We start from the raw sequence: 23,439 nt of genomic DNA on the forward strand, positions 1-23,439 counted from the left end.
CATTATTATCTCTCCTGTAATTGTTTAGTCTTAATTGAGGTTATGATTATCTTCCCGCTGCTAATCCTTAATTGAAATTGTTGTATATTCTTCGTAATTTGTCCAACCTTAAAAGAAGTTTAGGTATCCTATATTTAGTTCACATTTCCTTATTTGGAATTATTTGATTCGTGTTAGCTTCCTTGTTGTTGAACTACATATTGTGGGATTATTGTTTAATATTATTTGCTCCCTTCTTGAGTTGTTCTTATTAATTTTAGTATTGTCTATTGTGGTTATTCCTTGTGAGCTAGTTTTATCGTCTTCGTGTGATCGAAAGTTCTCGAGTTGATTTACTTATCATGTTGTTGTATATATTGTCATTGTTGTTGTGGTACTTGTGGTGGTGCACGAGGTTTCTACTGTACGGTTGTTGATATTATGATGCACGAGGTTTTTGCCGTGCGGTTATTATTATGGTGTTACTCGAGGTTTCTACCGTGCTATTGCTACTATTGACATATTGCACATGCAGTGTGACAAGGCGGAATATGTGTATATATATATGCTTATACGTGGGTTGCGCATGTGGCGAGATAAGGTGGGAACATTATGATGCACGTGTGGCGAAACAAGGCGGGCACTTATTATGTTATTATTTGTACACGTGGCGAGACAAGGTGGGCTATATCAGGGATTGATTGTGATGATTTGTGATGGCTTGGGGGCATTCTTCTGTTTGATATTGTATTGTGGTACACTTACCTGTATGTGTTTTATCTCGTGGAAGTTGTGAGAAAACATCTTATGTATAGTCCATTCTTTTCCTTATGCTTATTAGCTGGTAGGAACCATGTTAAAGCACTTGCACAAGCATACACATAGTTGAACACTCCTATTGGATATGAAGTTTTCCTGATATTGCTGAGTATAGATGTACGCCCTCGTCTACTTATCATATATGTGAGAGTAGCTCTAGTTATTAAGTGAGTTATCAGCGTGACCATGAGTTGTGATGGGGCCACTGGATGCCAAGTGTTAGGGTTCAGGTATTGGGACGCATGATCTGTAAGTTGTACGAGGTTCGGTATTTCGTGGAGTCCGTTAGCTAAGACTTGATGTGAACACTGTCGTAGGTTCTGAGTTATTCTTACATTTACTATATTTGTGATTTAGGTTTTGGGTTTATGATTTCGCTAGCTCTTCTATGTCACTATTATGGTATTTTCGCTATTACTTGTTGTTTTTCTTCCCTTACTGTGACTGTTGTATTGTTAGCCATAATGTGTAGTCTTTATATATATATACGTCATGTTCCGTTGTTCCTATGCTTATATTTGTACAGTTTATTAGACCGGTAGGTGTCTTGACTGTTCCTCGTCACTACTCCAGCGAGGTTAGTCTTCCGTTGTGGTGTGCTCGTGCTACTCTTCTGCACATTTTTATTGTGCAGATCCATGTGTAGATCATTAGTAGTTGTGCGGATCATTGGTGAGGAGACTCAAGGTAAACCTGATGCTGCGTTCGCAGGATTCGTAGTCACCTTCTTACTTGTATTCAACTATTTTCACACTTTTCCAAACAATTTATAGAAGTGGTAGCTAATCCTTTAGACCTTATGACTTGTACTACCGGGTTTTGGAAATATGCTAATTGTATAATGAAGGATTTATCCTAGAAATTTTTTTAAGATGTTATTTATTATTGTTGTTCTTCTGTAAATATTAGGCTTACCTAGTCCTTAAGACTAGGTGCCGTCACGAAACCCAATGGAGGTGAAATTGGGTCGTGACACGAACTCTTTGTTCTCACAAAACCTTAAGCTCTCTCTTTACTCCCTTGTTCTGATTTCTGCATTAAGTGGCTTTTATTTGGCCGGCTGAAAGTCAAGGCAAAATTCTCTGGATTTTAGCTGCTATTGCATTCTTGTTTGCTTTCTTCTCAACTGGCATGCCTTAACTCCTACTATTCTATTCTCCATGCTCTCTTAGATTAATCTATTTCAATATTCAGCACGATTTTGTTTGCCACATGACTGTATGATTCCACTTAGTGATAATAGTAAACTAAGTTATCTTCAATAATGTGAATCCCTGTCCAATTCAGCTGTATGTTCCCTGTTTTGACTATTGTTAGATAATGCAAGCATGTAATGTATGGCTAATTCTGTATGTTAGTTCAAGTATCCTTTCTTTTGTGATTACTTTAAATACTAGTATGAATATCTAGTCTAACTAAATGCCAATCTGCTTGAAATATGTGTTGAACATGAGTTTTCTTGGTTCTTTAGTGCAGTTCTGTTACTATTTTGTATCCACTGGTTTCTAAATTTGTCCCCCTCACCCTTACCCTTATGAAAAATAGTTATTTCTCTAAAACTTTACCCTTACCCTCTATGCACTGGTTTTCAAATTGCTACTCTTTGTCCTTTAAGTTCCTGCCACCCTCAGTGTAAGCACTGGCTAGGGTCCTTGAGACTCTTCTGAACTCTGACACGTTGAGGGTAGTCTTCCAAACTATTATGAACTGTTTTTTTTGAGTGTGGTCCTGGTGTGAGCATTGTCCAGGGTCCTTGAGGCCCTTGGGAACTTGACACACTAGGAACATAAGTCTATGTGCCATGTATAGGTCTTCATTTATGCTTCAGAGTTACTACGTTTGAAGGCCTGGTTCCCTGGTTTATATTGGGCCTATGAAGTCTCCCTATAGTGTAATGGATATTTCTATGTAATTTATTCATTATTGTGACGACCCAGCCGGTCGTCTTAAGAATTTATGTCGCGTTCCCCTATTAACTGCTTTCCCTGAGTTTATTTCTTCTATTTTGATTTGCCGGGATGTTCGGTTTTGAATTTCGGAGAGTTTTGGGACACTGTCCCTAAATGAGAGCTTAAGTGTTGGAGAGTTGATTGTAATCGGACCAGTGTGAAGATAACCTCAGAATGGAAATCTGATGGTTCCGTTAGCTCCATTGGGTGATTTCGGTCTTAAGGGTGTGTTCGGATTGTGTTTTGGAGGTTCATAGCTAATTTAGGCTTGAAACCAAAAGGTCGAATTTTAATGTTTCCGCTTCGATAGTGAGATTTTGATCCGAGGGTCGGAATAGAATTTCGAAAGTTGGAGTAGCTTCGTAGTGTTGAATGTGACGTGTGTGAAAAATTTCATGTCATTCAGACGAGGTTTGATAGACTTTTTGATTGAAAGCATATTTTTAGAGTTTTTGGGATTCTTAGGCTTGAATCCGATGAAAAATAGATGTTTTGATGTTCTTTTGAGCGTTCCGAAGGTTGGAACAAGTTTGTATGAAGTTATGGGATATGTTGGTAGGTTTGGTTGAGGTCCAGGGGGCCTTGAGATGATTTTCGATGGTTGACGAAAAGATTTTTGGGATTTGGAGTTGTAGCTTCAACTGTTTTACTGTCATAACCACACTTGCGAGTGTGGGACAGCAGGTGCAGAGCCACAGAAGTGGCGGATCAATCGCAGAAGCGGAAATGGGGAGGTTCAGCAGGAGCCGCAGAAGCAGTATGCTTTTCGCAATAGCGGTACCGCATCTATGGATGGTGAGTCGCAGATGTGAAATCTGGTTTTAAGTGAGGAGTCGCAGATGCGACCAGTGTTCCGCAAAAGAGGGACCGCAGAAGCAGTCCCAGGACCGCAAATGCGGTAACAGTTTGGCGAAAATATGAAATTTTGAGGGTTTAGTTTCAAAAGTTGGAAATTTGATTTGGAGCTCGGGAGATGGCGATTTTGGGAGGAAATTGAAGAAGAGATCAGTGGGTAACAACTCTTTAACCCTTTCTAGTTATATTCCATCAATCCATAGTTAGTTTCATCATTTAATTTCGGATTGGAGATGAAAATTGGGGAAAAGTTGGAAGAAAGTTCTTAGACCTAGAATTCGACTTTTGATTGGGAATTTGACCTTAGATTTGGATAATTTTGGTAAGCATGAACTCGTGAGATATGAGGATTCTGAAAATATAAATTTTACCCGATTTCGAGATGTTGACCCGAGGGACGTTTTGGTCATTTTACCTAATTTCGCGTATTAGCTTAGAATTTAATTGTAGAATTAGTTACTTGAAGTGTTATTTACATTATGCTATTGAATTGAATAGATTTGGGCCATTTGGAGTCGAGTGCTCGTGGCAAGAACGTGGTCTCAGTTGATTATTGAGCCGGTTCAAGATAAGTGGCTTGTCTAACCTTGTGTGGAGGACCTTCCCCTTAGGATTTGGTATATTAGATGTTTGAAATGCCTTGTACGTGAGGTGACGAGTGCGTACTTGAGCTAATTAGTGAAAATCCAAATTTCTTTAAGTAATTTCAATTGTGATCCTTTTCCTGTTTCATTTTACTTGCAATTAAAACCTGCTGTTAACTTGGAAAAATCATGTCTAATTGACTTAACTGTTTATTTGCTTAAACTGCCTTAACTGAATTATGTGAAGCATGTTAGATTAGAAGTACCTGTTTACTTGATACGTAATTGAGCTTAATTGAGTCTTCTTGTGTTGCTGCTGTGTGTTTTACTTTGGGACTACGGGACGGCATCCCGGGAGATCCCTTGAACGTATTTATGATTTGAACTGAGGTGCGGGATACCGAGAGATTCCTGGCACGTATATTGAGGATACCAAAAAATCCTTGGGATACCAAGAGATCCGTAACATATATTGAGGATACCGAGAGATCCTCGGGATACCAAGAGATCCCTGGCATATATTGAGGGTACTAAGAGATTCTCGGGATACGGAAAGATCCCTGGTTATTTCCTTGTGATTGTTTTTGCCTCTATTTCAGTTATTGAATTCCTCGTTTTCCTGTATTAAATTCTTAGTGTTAGTTTTCGACTTTACTTCTTATCTTATACTGTCATATCTTATATTTTTATTTTATCTCAATAGGGCCCTGACCTTCCTCGTCACTACCCGATCGAGGTTAGGCTTGGCACTTACTGATTACCGTTGTGGTGTACTTATGCCCCTTCTGCGGATGTTTTTCATGTGCAGATCTAGGTACCTTGACTCAGAATAACCATCCTTGAGGCGATGCGACCCTTCGGAGACTTCGAGGTATATCTGCCACGTCCGTTGATCGAGGAGTCTCTCTCTATTCTCTCTTGTAGTTATAGCCCTTCTGTGTTTACTTGTTTTAGACTATTCTGGAGTTAGAGCACTATGTATTATCCTTAGCTTGTGATTCATGGGTTTCCGGGTGTTGGGAGAGATATATTTTGGATTTGAGAGATATATTTTGTATGCCGAGTGGCACTTTTAAAACATAGTTTTATTACATTATTTCTGTTTTAAATTGCATTATTCTGCAAATTGGTTTATCTTCTACATTTTAGGCTTACCTAGTTGTAGAGACTAGGTGCTGTCACGATAGTTCACGGAGGGCGTACTGGGGTCGTGACAAGTTGGTATCAAAGCTCTAGGTTCATAGGAGTCATGGATCACAAGCCGGTTTATTAGACTCTCGCTGCTCGGTACAGAGACTTTTGTACTTATCTACGAGAGACTATGTAACCGTTAGGAAAATTCCACTTCATTTGATTTCCTTATTGTACGAGATTTTGATATCATAATTCTAAACTTCTGTCTTTTATTCTCTCACAGATGGTGAGGACACGTGCTACCCGAGACGATCAGGCACCCGCGCCCCCTACTGCAGCTGTCAAAGGCCGGGGATAAGGTAGAGGCCGAGGACACGCACGTAGTCTAGCTAGAGCACCTGCGCGATCTTCCGCCGTGGTACCATCAATAGTTCCAGACGGAGTCCTGGAACCTAATACGCCTACTGCTACCATTACTCCAGCTCTTTAGTAGAGGTACACCACTTTGTCTTAGGCAAGGTTGCTTCCCCTTGCTGCAACTACGTCTCTGGCCGGGGGAGCAGCACAGACTCCCGCCGCATGGACTCCTGAGCAGCGAGTGCATATTGAGCACGTCCCTAAGATTATTCCTGTGCAGCTTATAGTCCGAGATCAGCTCGAGGATAGGGCATCGACTTCCGAGGATGAGTAGTTGAGGCTTGAGAGGTTCAAGAAGTGCAAGCCTCCTGTATTCAGTGGTCTAGCATCGAATGATGCTTTGAGATTTCTAGATGAGTGTTACCGCATTCTCCGTACCATGGGTATATCAAGATCGAGCGGGGTTTCCTTCACTACTTTCTAGCTTCGAGGGGCTACCTATGAGTGATGGCACACCTATAATTTGGACAGTTCGGATGAGGCTGCTTCATTGACTTGGACTCAGTTTTTAGATCTGTTCCTAAGAGAGTATGTTCCTCAGAGCCTCAGCGACGCATGGCGCGCAGAGTTTGAGCATTTGCGCCAGGGTGCTATGACTGTCTCAGAGTATAATGTCCGTTACACTAGTTTGGCTAGACATGCCCCAGCCTTGGTTTCTACTATTTGTGAGAGGGTTCACCGGTTTATTGAGGGCCTTATTCCCAACATTAGGTCTAGCATGGCTCGTGAGTTGGAGATGGTATTTCTTATCAGCAAGTGGTGAGCATTGCTAGGAGGATTGAGGGTCTGCATGCTAGGGAGAGAGAGGATACAGAGGCAAAGAGGTCTCGAGAGTCGGGCCATTTCTCTGGTGCTCGTGCCCTAGCAGCCGGTCACCATGATAGGGGTTGTATGAGTCGCCCTGTCCATTCAGCTCTTCTAGCAGCCAGCTATATTCTAGCTCTTGCTAGACCTTAGGAGCCTTATTATGCACCTCCGGTATCTAGCGTGTCTCCTTTGCGGGGTTCTTTTAGAGGTCAGTGCAGTAGACCTGGACCGAGCCAGTCATAGCCACCACGTTCTCCCATAGCTTGCTTTGAGTGTGGTGACACACACCATGTGGTGAGGGATTGCCCTAGACTTAGGAGGAGTGTGCCTCCACAGACTTCTCGGCCACAATGCGCCCTACAGAGTTCTCAGGCTATGGTTACAGCTCCAGCTGCTACCCCACCTACTCAGCCAGCTAGAGTTGGAGGTCGGGGAGGTAGAGGACGCCCTATAGGGGAGGCTAGGCCAGATACTATGCCTTTCCTGCCGGTAACGAGGTTGTTGCCTCTGATTCTGTCATCACAAGTATTATATTAGTCTATTACAGAGATGCATTGGTTCTATTCGATCCAGGCTCCACTTACTCTTATGTGTCTTCTTATTTTGCTCTGTATTTGGGTGTGTCTCGAGATTCTTTGAGTTCCCCTATTTATGTTTCTACTCCTGTGGGAGATTCTCTTATTGTGGACCGCATTTATCGGTCGTGTTTGGTTGCTCTTAGTGGTTTTGAGACCACATCCAATTTAGTGTTGCTCAGCATGGTAGATTTTGGTATTATCTTGGGCATGGACTGGTTGTCGCCCCATTATGCTATTCTTGACTGTCATGCCAAAATCGTGATGCTGGTTATGCCAGGTGTACCGCGTGTTGAGTGGATGGGTACTTTAGATCACACTCCCAGTAGAGGTATTTCTTTTCTTAAAGCTTAGTGTATGGTTGCGAAGGGGTGTGATGCGTATTTAGCCTATGTGAGAGATGTTAGTATTGATACCCCTTCGGTTGATTCAGTTCATGTAATACGGGATTTTCCTGATATGTTTCCAGTTGATCTTCCAAGCATGCCGCCTGATAGAGATATTGATTTTTGAATTGATCTGTTGTCGGGCACTCAGTCCATTTCTATTCCTCTGTATTGTATGGCTCCTCCTGAGTTGAAGGAATTGAATGATCAGTTACAGGAATTACTTGATAAGGGTTTTATTCGGCTTAGTGTATCACCTTTGGGTGCTCCTGTCTTGTTTGTAAAGAAAAAGGATGGTTCTATGCGTATTTGTATTGATTATCGCTAGTTTAACAAAGTTACAGTTAAGAACCGTTATCTTTTTCCTCGTATTGATGATCTGTTTGACCATCTTCAGGGCGTACGAGTATTTTCTAAGAATGACTTCAGCTCAGGTTACCATCAGTTGAAGATTTGGGAGCCAAATATCCCAAAGACTGCTTTCAGGACTCGGTATGGTCATTACGAGTTCGTTGTTATGTCATTTGGGCTGACTAATGCCCCAACAGCCTTTATGCATTTGATGCATAGTGTGTTCCGGCCGTATCTTGACTCGTTTGTTATTGTCTTTATTGATGATATTCTGGTGTATTCTCGGAGTTGGGAAGATCATGAGCAGTATCTGAGGACTGTGCTTCAGACTCTGAGAGAGAAGAAGTTATATGCTAAGTTCTCAAAATGTGAGTTTTGGTTGGATTCAGTGGCATTCTTAGGCCACGTGGTGTCGAGTGAGGGTATTCAGGTGGATCCGAAGAAAATGGAAGCCGTGCAAAGTTGGCCCAGACTATCCTCAGCTATAGAGATCTGCAGTTTCCTTTGATTGGCCGGTTACTACCGCCATTTTGTTAAGGGGTTCTCATCGATTGCAACCCCTATGACCAGACTGACCCAGAAGGGTGCTCCGTTCCAATGGACGGAAGAGTGTGAGGTGAGCTTTCAGAAGCTCAAGAGAGCTTTGACTACAATCCCAATTTTGATACTGCCTACAGGTTCGGGGTCTTATACGGTCTATTGTGATGCCTCAAGGATTGTCCTCAGAGCGATGTTGATGCAGGACAGAAGGGTGATTGCCTACGTATCCAGACAGTTGAAGGTACATGAGAAGAATTACACTGTCCACGACCTTGAGTTAGCAGCCGTTGTTCACGCCCTGAAGATGTGGCACCATTACTTATACGGGGTTCCTTGTGAGATTTATACTAACCATTAGAGCTGCAACACCTGTTCAAGCAAAAGGATCTAAATTTGCTCCAGGGGAGGTGGTTAAAGTTGCTGAAGGACTATGATATCACTATTTTGTATCACTCGGGCAAGGCCAATATGGTGGTCGATACTTTGAGTCACCGGGCAGAGAGTTTGGGGAGTTTGGCTTATTTACCAGCATTAGAGAGACCTATGGCGATAGATGTTCAGGCCTTAGCCAGCCAGTTTGTGAGATTGAATCTTTCAGAGCCCAGTCGGGTTCTAGCTTGTGTGGTTTCTTTGTCTTCCTTATTTTATCGTATCAGGGAGCGTGATAGCTTATATGAGTCCACCAAATTGTAGAGTACCTAGTCCTCTATGAGACTGATACGTAGAATGTAGTAGATAGAATGTAAAGAAGGCAAGAGATTTTCTACATGGAAAAATCCCACACAAGGGGATCAAAAAACCATGACCTGCTCTTGTAGGCTTTTAACTGAACTAACTTGTAATCTACATATTACAAGCTACTTTGCAAACACCCTATTGCAAAGACTTCAAACTAACTTATTATGCAACCACCACAAGCCACTCTCTAACTCTCCTAGTTACAGAGGATTTAACTTATGACTATTCCTAGTCATAACATAAACTCTAAAGTTTACAAAATTGGTTTGTTCCTAAGACAGTGCTTCGGAGAAATCAAACTAGGAATTACAATGTAGAACAATTAACAAGATTACAACTCAACTATGGATATACATAAGACTTGTTTAGAAACTGATCCTTAGTGGAGTTATCTTCTTGTTCTTGACACACCAGTGACTTCAATACCGGATGAATGCTTTTTCTTCTTGAGAGAATATTACTGAATGCACAAGTAATGGTGTGTCTTGCACCAGGTTGTTTTATCACAAAAGATATCATAATAGATAGTGATGTCAACTCCTGGTGTACTTCTTCCCAGTGAGAAGCGACTACTGCACTGTATGCACAACCACTTCTGGGATACCAGTTCCCCCTTAATCTTAGATCTCCCTCCTTGTCATTATTAGTTCCCCCTCAATCTCAGACCCCCCCTTTTTTATCACAGGCATAATATTACCCCCAACAACAGCATTCGCTTACATGCATAATATTACCCCCAAACAACAGTGTTTGCTTCTTTTTCCCCTTTTGTCATCATTAAAAAGAACAAGTTTGTCGAAGAGCACAAGAAGATAATAAGCATAAAGAAGTCTAACATAGCTAGCTCATGCCACATATGTGTACACAACATGACAGAATAGAGAAGCTGGAGGAGCATAATATTGTACACACAAAGAAAGGGGAACTATTTTATTAATGTTTACATTGGACTGAGCAATACAGGAGTAGTAATGGTTAAGTTCAACATAACATCACAAAAATAAGTAAACACAAGTAAAACAGTAGCCACAGGAAGTTGGAGCAAAAATAGCTTGACACTGGGGAGGATCCTAGGGAGCACTAAATGAAGGAGGCTTGGATGAAGAGACAATAATGGTTTTGAGAACCAGGTCCAGTCTAGCATTTGCAGCCAGTTGTTCTTCAAGTAGTTGAGCCCCAAGTCTCTCGTTTTCCTTTCTCAGTCGGGCTACCTCCTCATGTATAGAATTAGGTCCCTTAGCTGCTTGGCTAAGCTGAGTTTCCAGTATGGCATTTTGAGCCCTCAGCCTTCTTATTTCCTTAGAGGTTGTATTTTGAGTGTTTATCAGTTGAGAAATGGTCGAGATGCTTCAACCAACTTATTCTATACATTCACATTCTTCTAGAGTGGTCTTAGAGAATGTCTGCTTGCGTGTTCCCACTCTAGGATTTCCGAAGGGAACCTTATAGAATCTGAACACTTGAGTGAGGAGAAAGCCATAAGGTTACCCATGATTGCCACCCTCAAAATTTGCCACCTTTTGCATATGATCTATCATGATTGCTGGCAAATTGATTGGTACAAACTCATCAAGCGCTTCCATCAAGACCAAATCTGATTTTGTAGCAATGGAACGTCTCTCAAAGCGGGGTAAGAGTACTTTATTAACCAGTTCAAAGAGAAGCTGGTACTTAGGAAGCAATACCTTCTTATGGACCTGTTCCCCCTGTTGAATAGTTTTCTCTTTCATGATGTCTCTCCGAAAGTTTATTCCATAGATGTCTTTAACTAAGGACACACCTACACACAAAATTCTGAGAATTTTACAAGTGCATAGATGTGATCCCCCTCAACAGTGAAGAGAGATGCGTAGAAGGTTTGCACTGTATCTTCGTACACCTGAGGCATTCTCCCTTAAAATAGGTGTTCCCATTGTTGAAATTCCACAATCTCCAGAATTTGTCTCATACCTGCCATCTCCGAAATTGCTGGATCAAATGTTCGTCCCCACAACACCTTTTGAATTCTTAATCTCTGCTGGCATAGAACACAATCACAGGTGAAGGAACTTGTTAAACCAGGTTCCTTAACAGTTTCCCCTTTTTGTTTTCTAGTCCCTTCGACAGACTTTCCTTTCCAGCTTGCTGCCTCCACATTATTTTCCTCAGACATGGCTAGCTCTGATTTACTCCGTTTAAGCTTTTTGTTGTACTTCACGGATGACCCTTTTTGTTCCTCAACAGTTTTCTTAATCGTCATAGACTGTTGCACTAAGGAACCAGGTTCCCTAGAAGCATCTTTGTCTATCTGGTTTACTGACACACTCTTGATGAAATCCTTTGGATTCATTTTCCTCTTTCTCCTTGTCTTGAAACTCCTCTTACTTTTCTGCAATGAGGATTCAAAATTCTCTTGACGTAGGGACCTGGTGATGGGTGATTTGGAAGAAGACTCCAAGAGCTTGGAATGAACAGGAGGTGCAGGAGTGAGTTTGCATGGAAGTGAATCAAGTTCATCAGAAGGTTTTTCAGAGAATATCTCATGAGCCAAGGACTCGAGGGGTGCTATTGTTCTTACATCTCCTAGGAATGGCATGTCTTCCTCGCGATACTCAAAATAGAGATATGCTCCTTCATTCATCAGAATCTTAGCAGATGTAGCCATAATGTTATGAGCGGCTTCCTTTTCCAGTGACTCCTTTAGAGTCATTGTTTCCAACATGGAGGTGTTCAGGTACTGGTCAGGATCATCCTCAGGGGCTTCTGATACTTGAGGAGTAAGACCTTCTGTGTGGTCTTTGATGAGATCATAGGATTGACTAGACATAGGATTCTCAAAATAGTGGTAAATAGGGTTTATCAGAAATGGAAAAACTGTAAGGGTGGAGGAGGAACCGGAAGTGTATAAGGTGGTAAAAGGTGTGAAATAATGATGCTTAGGGAATGATTTTGAAGGATATTGAAGAAGTGGGAATAGTGTTAATGGCGAGGGAATGAGAAGATTGTTCGATCGCCATTATATAAGTACTTAGTAGACAAGTAGAGAGAGAAAGAAATAGATGGAAGGAGGATCCTAGCTATACACGGGAGATGAAGGTTCATGACTTGCCGTGAGAGAGAAAGAAAGTTTTATTGGAAGAAGAACTAATGATGAGTGGAGAGCGAAACAGGTTCTGAATAGTTCAAAATATGGCAGTAGGTTTGTGGGAAAGTTTTACCGTGTAGAGGGGATGAAAGCATTTAACGGACAAGACACGACACACAGACGTTGAAAAGTAGGATGAAGTGGCAGTTGAATTACATAATATTTATATATTTTTTTGTTTAGAAATGGCATGCAAAATTAAGCACATTACTACTAACCTGAGATGCAGGAACCTGATGCTAGAGCAGTCTTTTGAACAAAGTTTTAGCAGCTCCCCTCTTACAGTTCATTACTGTATCTTTACCTTCTATGATCATCATGTGTGTTTACCTACAACGGTATTGATGTGAGTTAGGATTGGTCAGAAAACACTTTAGCTACCCTTACCTGACGGTGTCTTACAAAGTCAACAGATGGAGGACCAGTTTCTTCATTAGTTTCTTATGTCCCCTTCTTCGCCTTGATTTATCCGAAATATTCTCTACTTGAGGTTTTGATGCAGATATCTAGAGTTTGGTCTTCTGTTCTACAATCCTTTCCACCAATCAATCCCTTCTTCATATTGGCCCTCAGAAGAAGATCTTACCCTTCAATGTATTTGCAATTTCTCTCCAGGTGTTGATGAGGTCATTTCGTTTTGCTTCATTGTCTCCCGAAATATGAGGTAAGCATCATGACAGGTTCACTTTGGTTTTCCAATTTGATACAGAAGTTGGTTGAAGAGAGAAATATGGAGGTTAATTTGATTTCCCCACACTTTGTGTTCTGCTGCTTGTGTAATGCCATGAGCTGCATCTTTACTTCTTCTTTCAGCTTCAGTGGTAGCAAGTGACGTACCCGATTCTTTGTGAGATATGGAGGATGATGTTGTGTTATCTTTTTCTAGTTTCCTTCATCTTGCTTACTTTATCATCTTCCTGATTTGAAGCCTTAGATATTTCCCAGAGACAGGATTGGTTCATCATATTAGTATTCACAGTTTCTTTCTTGGCAAGGGAGAGTGTCTTGTTGAATACCCCATGAGCATCTCCTTCCATTTAGTGCTTCCTTTGTAGGAGATCTTGTGTCCTTGTTTTGTGGGTTGTTCCCCAGAAGGATTCCTTCACTCGCCTTTTTGCATTGCGCTTCCCAAGCTGATCCTTCCTGATGTCAGGAACAAGGCATTTTCTTCCAATTGGCAGTTCCTGTTGAGTTTTTTTGGGAGGGACCTGGTTCGAGACCTGTTCTCAAAAGTAGAGAGCAATATTCATTCCTTTGGCCCAGAATTTCTTGGTGATTCCATAGGCGATGAGCACAATCCATGCAGCATTTTCCAATTCTGTTCTTTCATTCAGCTACGCTGTGGAGTCCTTGGTGTAATTGTGTGTGATCACTTCTCTCCCTCCTTCATCATTTTTGTGAACTCATGTCCAGGTGATGCTTGAGTTTGGCAGACTGCTGACCAGGTCTTGGAGGTGAGAAGTTTGCATATACCAGTCCTTCATGACATGGTTGCAACTTCATTCATCTCATATCGCCAGCTTGTGGAGATTAATGAATAGCAAGAGTGACTGTTCTTGTTACCCTCGTTCACTCAAACTACTTGGAGAGTTATCAGATTGGTGACTGCACCCTTTTTAGGCCATTCACATAGCGCTCGTTCCCACTCGAGTGCCAAAGGAACCTTTCTGCCTTTTCATTCACTGAGAATGTACCCTTTACTTTCTTCTCAAGGATACATTTCCCTCCTAAAGGGCTTTCAGTTAGAAGAAATGCATGATATTTTCAGCTGCATGCTTTAGGCATCCACTGTCCATAGTCCATTGCAGCCTGCTTCCTTCCACTGCTCCATGCACATGCACATCAAGGGTTAGATTTAGGAACCCAAACTAGTTTGGGTCCCTTGTTACTATAAAAAGGATGAATGAGGGATTTCCTATTCCATGCAGGCAACATCTACCTTTTGCAAGTGGTACCTTATCCTTTGCTAGCAATCACTCTATCTGTAAACGTTTTGTTCTTTTGAGTAGACTAAACCCTGCCCTGGAAATTTTCTTTAAAATGTCCGTTGTTTCCATAGTGGGTACATAGCCAGTTATCAGGTACAGTGGCATACTTGCTATGTGGGTTGTAGGGAGTTTTCTCCCTTTGGAACCCGATGCCCTGCTTGTTCCCACTATTGTTGAGATACATGGCAATGACAGCATCTAAGGACCAGGTCCACTTCAAGGATTTCTTAAGATTATTTCTTACTTTCTCCAACTTATTTTGGAGTCACTGATTCCTCTCGAGTTCACTGCAGAGACTGGTCTTTACAATAGTTAACTCCTTTTTGAGAAAGATGTGCGACTCACTGGCTAATTCTTTCCCTTTCCCAAGACTTACATTCCTATGTTCTCTATTGAGTCCCTAAATGGTTTCCTCTAGATCAGTGCATATCACTAGTAGGTCATCCCTTTCCTCTTCAGTAGATGCATCTTTTTCTTCTAAAGTGTGTTTCTAATTGCTAAGACCTTGTATTGTTTCTTTTAGATCAACAACTACTAACATCAGATCGTCTCTCTCATTTTCCACACTAATTATTTTTTCATTCAGGGACTCCTTCTCTTGTTCAAGATTAGCTATGGTTTCATTTAAGTGCACTACACAGATCACTAGATCATCTCTAAATTATTCGGCCTCTCCTAGTTCTATGGTCAGGATCTCCTTATCATTTGCGAGACTATAATAAGCATCAATTAGGACATTTGATAAAGATCTTAGCTTCTTAGAAGAATAGGATTTCAGATATATCTGAACATCCCTGAAGTTTACCTCATCGTCTTCATCTTCTTCTTCATCATCATCTAACTGAGCCATCAGCGCGAACAGTGAATCATACTTTGCTGCTTCAGTTTCCACTGCCATCATGGAACTATTTTCTCCATCTGATTCCCTTTCGGATTCACTTGAGGAGTCTCCCCAAGCAGCAAGATCCTGCTTAACGATATTGTCTGCAGCACTTTTTCGATTGAATCTTTTCTTTGGAACCAGGATCCTTTTTCCTGCTTTTGTCAGGATTTTGCTTGTACTGCTCCTGTTTCGTGAGTGGGAAGTCTTTGATGAAATCCCTAACTTTCCACATCCGTGACAGAGATTGTTGTTCCTTGTTTTACTTGAACTGCCCCACTTTGGTATGCCACCATTTCTTCGAACCATTTTTTGAAATCTCTTAGTAAGATAGGCCATGTCACTATCTTCATCACTTGAATCACTCCTTTCAGCCTTAAGCACCAGGTTCTTTTCCTTCTTATGCTATCTTCTTTCACTGTCTTTCTTTCTTTTCATCTTAGTATGTTTTCAGATTACCAATCAACTCATCCTTGGGCAGAGTTTTTAGATCTTTAGCTTCAGTGATGACATTTACCTTACTTTCCCATGACCCAGGTAGAACACTAAGAATTTTCCTTACAAGCTTGTTTATGGGAATGACATCTCCAAGTGAGTGAAGCTCATTTATGATAGAGGTTAATCTGGTGTGCATATCTTGTATGGACTCATCGTCCTTCATCCTGAAGTGCTCATATTCAGTAGTGAGTATGTCTATCTTGGATTGTTTGACCTGAGTGGTTCCTTCATGTGCAATTTGTAAGGCTTCCCATATTTCTTTGGTAGTATCACAAGCTGATACTCTGTTGTACTCATCAGGTCCTATGCCACACATTAAAATTTTGAGAAGGATTCCAAAAATTCCAAAACAGATCCAACAAACTTCATTACAAGTAGAACGTCCGAAGGATCATTCACCAAACTGGGGTAGAATTTTGACGAGAACCCTTAAAATTCTAATGCAAGGAAGCCACAATGTCTCTAAAAGTGTTACAGTTATTAGTTCACCTAATTTACGTGATATTATATACCATTATGTTTCATAAAATGATTCTATCAATAAATGCACATATTCGAAAAGTTTATTTCTGTGACAGCCAGGTGTTACCTAGGGTAACTTGAATAGGGCCTCCAGAGCAAAGCAAAGAAAAGCAAGCAAACAAAGGCATGGACCAACCTTTCCCTCAAAACTCACAATTTTTCTTTGAATGCAGGCACAATGAACATAACAGGAGTATTCACAAATATACACACATCAAAATCACTAACTTCATAACAATCGGTCCGCCAAGTGCAAATATATCTCCATCTAAGAAATATTCTGCTCCTATTTGCTATTTGTCTATTGCATAAGGCTAAGCTTTGCCTCCTCTCGCATGAGTCTAAGCCCTGCATCCATATTTGCATAAGACTAAGCATCACCTTCTCTTTGCATGAGACTAAGCCCTATCTCAAATCTTGCATGAGGCTAAGCCCTGCCTCCATATTTGCATAAGGCTAAGCATCACCTTCTCTTTGCATGAGACTAAGCCCTGTATCAAATCTTGCATGAGGTTAAGACCTACCTCCATATTTGCATAAGGCTAAACATTGCCTTCTCTTTGCATGAGACTATGCCCTGTCTCAAATCTTGCATGAGGCTAAGCTTGCAACCCTATTTGCATAAGGCTAGGCATTGGCTTCACTTTTCATGAGACTAAGCTGTGTCTTAAATCTTGCATGAGGCTAACTCATGCCTCCATATTTGCGTAAGGCTAAGCCTTTCCTTCTCTTTGAATGAGACTAAGCCCTGTCTCAAATCTTGCATAAGGCTAAGCATTGCCCTCTCTTGCATGAGACTAAGCCCATCAAATCTTGCATGAGACTATGCCCTGCCTCGACATTTGCATAAGGCTAAGCATTGTCTTCTCTATTCATGAGACTAAGCCCTGTCTCAAATCTTGCATGAGGCTAACACTTGCCTATATATTTGCATAAGGCTAAGCATTGCCTTCTTTTTCCATGTGACTAAGCCATGTCTCAAATCTTGCATGAGGCTAAGCCTTACCTCCATATTTGCATAAGTCTAAGCATTGCCTTCTCTTTGCATGAGACTAAGCCATGTCTCAAATCTTGCATGAGGCTAAGTGTGACGACCTAGCCGGTCGTCTTATGAATTAATGCCCCGATCCCCCTATTAACTGCTTTCCTCGTGTTTATTTCTGCTATTTTTATTTGCCGGGAAGTTCTGTTTTGAGTTTCAGAGAGTTTTGGGATACTTAGTCCCTAAATGAGAGCTTAAGTATTGAAAATTTGACCATAGTCGGAACAGTGTAAAGACGGACTCGGAATGGAAATTTGATGGTTCCTTTAGCTCCACTGGGTGAATTCGGGCTTTGGGGCGTGCTTGGATTGTGTTTTGGTGGTCCGTAGCTTTTAGGCTTGAAATGCCGAAAGGTCGAATTATCAAGTTTCTGGATCGATAGTGAGATTTTTGTCTAAGGGTCGGAATGGAATTCTGGAAGTTGGAGTAGCTCCGCAGTGCTGAATGTGACGTGTGTGCAAAATTTCAAGTCATTCGAACGAGGTTTGATAGACCTTTTGATCGAAAGCATATTTTTAGAGTTTTAGAGTTCTTAGGCTTGAATTAATGGTTGATTTGTCATTTCAATGTTGTTTTAGGTGTTTTGAGGATTGATATAAGTTTGGACAGGGGTATTGGACTTGTTTGTGCTTTTAGTTGAGGTCCTGGGGGCCTCAGGATGATTTCGGGTGGTTAACGGGAAGTTGGAAAGTTGAAAATTGCAGCTTAAGTCTTTGGGATGTTGTCATAACCACATCTGCGGTTGGTAGGCCGCATATACGACTACCGCAGATGCGGAGTTGAGCCGCAGAAGCGGCTAAGTGGAATTTGAGCAGGGACCGCAGAAGCGATAGAATTACCGCACATACGGCATCTGGGTCGCAAGTGCAGAGATGGAACTTTAAGTGAGAACCGCAAAAGCGGTTCCCCAACCGCAAAAGTGGTATCGCAGATGCGATGGGTGGATCGCAGATGTGGGATTGCTGGGCAGAACATATAAATAGTTGCCTTCACGAATTTAAGTTATTCTTTCACTATTTTCATCTGGGAAGTGAGCTTTTGGGGAGGTTTTGAGAGGGAATTCAAGGGAACTTCGAGGAGGTAAGATTCTTGGAACCTAAACTCGTTATTGAGGTGATTTTTATCATTTTAAACATGAAAATTTAAGGAAAATCAGTGGTAAAATTGGGGGTTAGGGCTTGACTAATTAGAGACCTTTGAGCGATGATTTGAGGTCCGATTTTTTTATTTTTGGTATGACTGAACTCGTGAGAGTGTGAGGATTCTAAAATTTAAATTTTACCTGATTCCGAGACGTGGGCCCAAGGGGCATTTTGGTCATTTTACCTAATTTCGTGTATTAGCTTAGAATTTAATTATAGAATCAGTTACTTGAGCTGGTTCGAGGTAAGTGGTTTGCCTAACCTTGTGTGGGGACCTTCCCATTAGGATTTGGTATTACTGCTAATTGAAATGCCTTGTATGTGAGTTAACGAGTGCGTACTTGTGCTAATTGTTGAAAATCCGATTTTCATTAAGTAATTACTAGTATGTTTCTTTTCCTGTTTATATTACCTGCACTTAAAGCCTGTTATTAGCTTAGGAAAGCATGTCTAAGTGTTTTAATTGCCTTATTTGCTCAACTGCTTACCTGAATTCTATGCAGCATGCTAGGCTAGGATTACTTGTTTGCCTTAATATGAAATTGACATTTTCTAAATATTTTCCTAATGCTACTATGTAATTACATTTGGCACTACGGATGTGGGATTCTGGTAGCTCCCCCTTGTCTGTTTATTTGGGACTACGGATGTGGGATTTCGATAGATCCCCCTGCACAGTTATATGGAACTACGAGACTGCACCCGATAGATTCCCCCAGTACTAGTATTTACATTTGGGACTACGGAATGGGATTCCGGTAGATCCTCACGCAGTATGAGTTGGACTACGGGACGGGATCCTGGGAGATCCATTGGATATGTATATTTGGGACTACAGAACGATATTCTGTTAGATCCCCGATTGTTATTTTGGTGGCGAGCCGTATTTCTTTCTGTGTTTACCTTGCCTCGGTAATAACTGTTGTTGCCCTTTATATCTTGTGTTACTTTTACAGCTGTACTTATTTATACCGTTCTGTTCTACACTGTCGAACTTTATATTTTATTTAACCTCAATAGGGACCTGACCTTCCTCGTCACTACCAGACCAAGGTAAGGCTTGGCACTTACTGAGTACCGCTGTGGTGTACTCATGCCCTTTCTTCGCAAGCTTTTCATGTGCAGATCCAGGTACTTTAACTCAATCCAATCACCCTTGAGGTGAGGCGACAACTCCAGAGACTTTGAGGTATATCTGTCGCGTCCGCGGACCAAGGAGTCCCTTTTCATTCTATTTTTTAGTGATAGCCCTTCTATTTTCTTCTGTTGATGTAGACATTCCGTAGTTAGAGCATTTTTGTTATATTCATATGTTGTGATTCATGGGTTTTCGGGTTTTGGGGAAAATGTATTAGTGTTTAAGAGTTAATATTGTGAATGTCGAGCGACACTTTTAAATGATGTTTTATTACTTTATTCCTTTTTTAAATTGTTTTCTTCCGCTAATTTGGTTTATCTTCCGTATTTTACACTTATATAGTCGTAAAGACTAGGTTCCATCACTATTGTTCACGGAGGGCGAACCGGAGTCGTGACAAGTTAGTATAAGAGCTTTAGGTTCATAGGAGTCATGAATCACAAGCTGGTTTATTAGAGTTTCGCTGATCGGTATGGAGATGTCTGTACTTATCTACGAGAGGCTATGTAACCGTTAGGAAAATTTCCACTTCATTTGATTTCCTTGTTGTGCGAGATTTGATGTCACAATTCTAAACTTCTATCTTCTATTCTCTAATAGATGGTGAGGACACACGCTACCCGAGATGATCAAGCAACCCCACCCCCTACTGCAGCCGTCAGATGACGGAGCCGGGGTAGAGGCCGAGGACGCGCACGTGGTGCAGTCAGAGCACATGCGCAAGCTACCACTGAGGTACCACTAGCAGATCCAGCCGGAGCCCAGGAACTTGATACGCCTACTGCTACTACTACTCCAACACTTCAGGAGACTCTAGCACAGTTCATGAGCAAGTACACCATTTTGGCTCAGGCAGGGTTGCTTCCCCTTGCTGCAGCTACGTCTGAGGCTGGGGGAGGAGCACAAATTCCCGCCACCCGCACTCTTGAGAAGCGAGTGTATGTTGAGCAGGTCCCTGAGATTATTCCTATACAACCTGCAGTCCGAGATCATCCCTAGGACAGGGCAGCGACTTCCGAGGATGAGCAGTTGAGGCTTGAGAGGTTCAAGAAGTACAAGCCTCCTGTTTTCAACGGTCTACCATCGGATGATGCTCTGAGATTTCTAGATGAGTGCTACGACAATATCCGTACCATGGGTATATCAGGATCGAGCGGGGTTTCCTTCACCTTTTTCTAGCTTCTAGGAGCCGCCTATGAGTGGTGGAGCACCTATGAGTTAGACAGTCCCGATGAGGCTGCTTCACTGTCATGGACTAAGTTTTTAGATCTGTTCCTAAGAGAGTATGTTCCTCAGAGCTTTAGGGACGCATGGCGTTCTGAGTTTGAGCACTTGTGCCAGGGTGCTATGACTGTCTTAGAGTATGTTGTCTGTTACATAGATTGGCTAGACATGCCCCAGCCTTGGTTTCTATTGTTCGTGAGAGGGTTCACTAGTTTATTGAGGGGCTTATTCCCAGCATCAGGTCTAGCATGGCTAGTTAGTTGGAGATGGACATTTCTTATTAGCAGGTGGTGAGCATTACTAGGAGGATTGAGGGTATGCATGCTAGGGAGAGAGAGGAGAGGGAGGCCAAGAGGTCTCAAGAGTCGGGCCATTTCTCTGGTTCCCATGCCCCAGCAGCAGGTCGTCATGGTAGGGGTTATATAAGTCGCCCTATTCATCCAGCTCTTCCAACAGCCAGTGGTATTCCAGCTCCTCCTAGACCTCACGAGCCTTATTATTCACCTCCGGTATCTAGTGCGTCTCCTGCACGGGGTGCTTTCAGAGGTCAGTCCAACAAGCCTAGCCCGAGCATGTCACAACCGCCAAATTCTCCCGAAGCTTGTTTTGAGTGTGGTGACATACGCCATATAGTGAGGGATTGACCTAGACTTTTGAGGGGTGCATCTCCATAGACTTCTCAGCCACAGCACGCCCTGCAAAGTTCTCATGCTAGGATTACAGCTCTAGTTGCTACCCCACCTGCTCAGCCAGCTAGAGGTGGAGGTTGGGGAGGTAGAGGTCGCTCTAGAGGGGGAGGTCATCCCAGATACTATGCCCTTCCTGCCCGTACCAAGGTTGTTGCCTCCGATTCTATAATCATAGGTATTATACTGGTTTGTCACAGAGGTGCATCGTTTCTATTTGATCCAGGCTCCACTTACTCTTATGTGTCTTCTTATTTTGCTCTGCATTTTGCTGTACCTCGAGATTCTTTGAGTTCCCCTGTTTATGTTTCTACTCCTAGGGGAGATTCACTTGTTGTGGACCACATTTATCGGTCGTGTTTGGTTTCTCTTAGTGGTTTTGAGACCAGAACCGATTTATTGTTGCTCAACATAGTAGATTTTTAGATTATCTTCGGCATGGACTGGTTTCACCCCATTATTCTATTCTTGATTGTCACGCCAAAACAGTGACGCTGGCTGTGCCAGGTGTACCGCATATTGAGTGAAGGGGTACTTTAGATCACACTCCTAGTAGTGTTATTTCTTTTCTTAAGCTCAGTGTATGGTTGAGAAGGGGTGTGATGCGTATTTAGCTTATGTGAGAGATGTCAGTGTTGATACCCCTTCAATTTATTCAGTCCTAGTAGTACGGGATTTTCCCGATGTGTCTCCAGCTGATCTTTCGGGCATGCTGCCTGATAGAGATATTTATTTTGTCATTGATCTATTGTCTGGCACTCAGCTCATTTCTATTCATCCATACTGTATGGCTCCTCATGCTTTGAAGAAGTTGAAGGATCAGTTATAGAAATTGCTTGATAATGGTTTTATTCAGCCCAGTATGTCACCTTGGGGTGCTCCTGTCTTCTTTGTGAAGAAAAAGGATGAATCTATGCGTATGTGTATTGATTATCACCAATTGAACACGGTCACAGTGAAGAACATTTATCCTTTGCCAGGTTTTGATGATCTGTTTGAGCAACTTCAGGGCGCACGGGTGTTTTCTATTCTAAGATTTACATGCGCTCAGGTTACCATCAGTTGAAGGTTCGGGAGCCAGATATACCGAAGACTGCTTTTAGGACATGGTATGGTCATTACGAGTTCCTCGTTATGTCATTTGGACTGACCAATGCCCCAACAAACTTTATGTATTTGATATACAGTGTGTTCCGACTGTATTTTGACTCATTCGTCATTGTCTTTATTGATGATATTTTGGTGTATTCCCGGAGTCGAGAAGATCATGAGCAACACCTGAGGACTGTGCTTTAGACTTTGAGAGAGAACAAGTTATATGCTATGTTCTCAAATATGAGTTTTGGTTGGACTCCGTGGAATTTCTAGGCCACGTGGTATCGAGTAAGGGTATTCAGGTGGATCCAAAAGAAAATAGAGGCCATGTAGAGTTGGCCCAAACCATCCTCAGCTATAGAGATCCGCACTTTTCTTGGCTTTGCAGGTTACTACCGTTTTTTTGTAGAGGGGTTTTCATAGATTGCAGCCCCTATGACCAAGTTGACCCAGAAGGGTGCTCCATTCCAGTGGATGGAAGAGTGTGAGGCGAGCTTTTAGAAGCTCAAGAGAGATTTGACTACAACCCCAATTTTGATACTATCTACAGATTCGGGGTCTTATATGGTCTATTGTGATTCCTCGAGGATTGGCCTCGGAGCGATGTTGATGCAGGATGGTAGGGTGATTGCCTACGTGTCTAGACAGTTGAATATACAAGAGAAGAATTACCTTTTCCATGATATTGAGTTAGCTGCCATTGTTCACGCCCTGAAAAACTGGCGCCATTATTTATACGGGATTCCCTGTGAGATTTATACTGACCATCGGAGCTTGCAGCACATGTTCAAGCAAAAGAATCTAAATTTGCGCCAGATGAGATGGTTATAGTTACTGAAGGATTATGATATTACCATTTTGTATCACCCGGGCAAGATCAATGTGGTGACCGATGTCTTGAGTCGCTGGGCAAAGAGTTTGGGGAGTTTGGCTTATTTACCAGCATCGAAGAGACCTATGGCGATG

General features: G+C 42.0%; 1 protein-coding gene across 1 annotated transcript; it reads right to left on the reverse strand.

Moving 5' to 3' along the window:
* Positions 1-15,565: 15,565 nt before the first annotated feature.
* Positions 15,566-15,940, reverse strand: LOC138876018 (uncharacterized). Its single transcript, XM_070154904.1, has one exon. It carries the CDS (start codon positions 15,938-15,940, stop codon positions 15,566-15,568), a length of 375 nt encoding a protein of 124 aa, XP_070011005.1.
* Positions 15,941-23,439: the final 7,499 nt, after the last annotated feature.

The sequence above is a fragment of the Nicotiana sylvestris genome, chromosome 8 (genome assembly GCF_000393655.2).
Source record: "Nicotiana sylvestris chromosome 8, ASM39365v2, whole genome shotgun sequence".
Taxonomy (NCBI): Eukaryota; Viridiplantae; Streptophyta; class Magnoliopsida; order Solanales; family Solanaceae; genus Nicotiana; species Nicotiana sylvestris.

Coding starts and splice junctions, on each gene's coding strand:
- LOC138876018 (XM_070154904.1), bottom strand. CDS start 15,940: ATGTGTGGCATAGGACCTGATGAGTACAACAGAGTATCAGCTTGTGAT.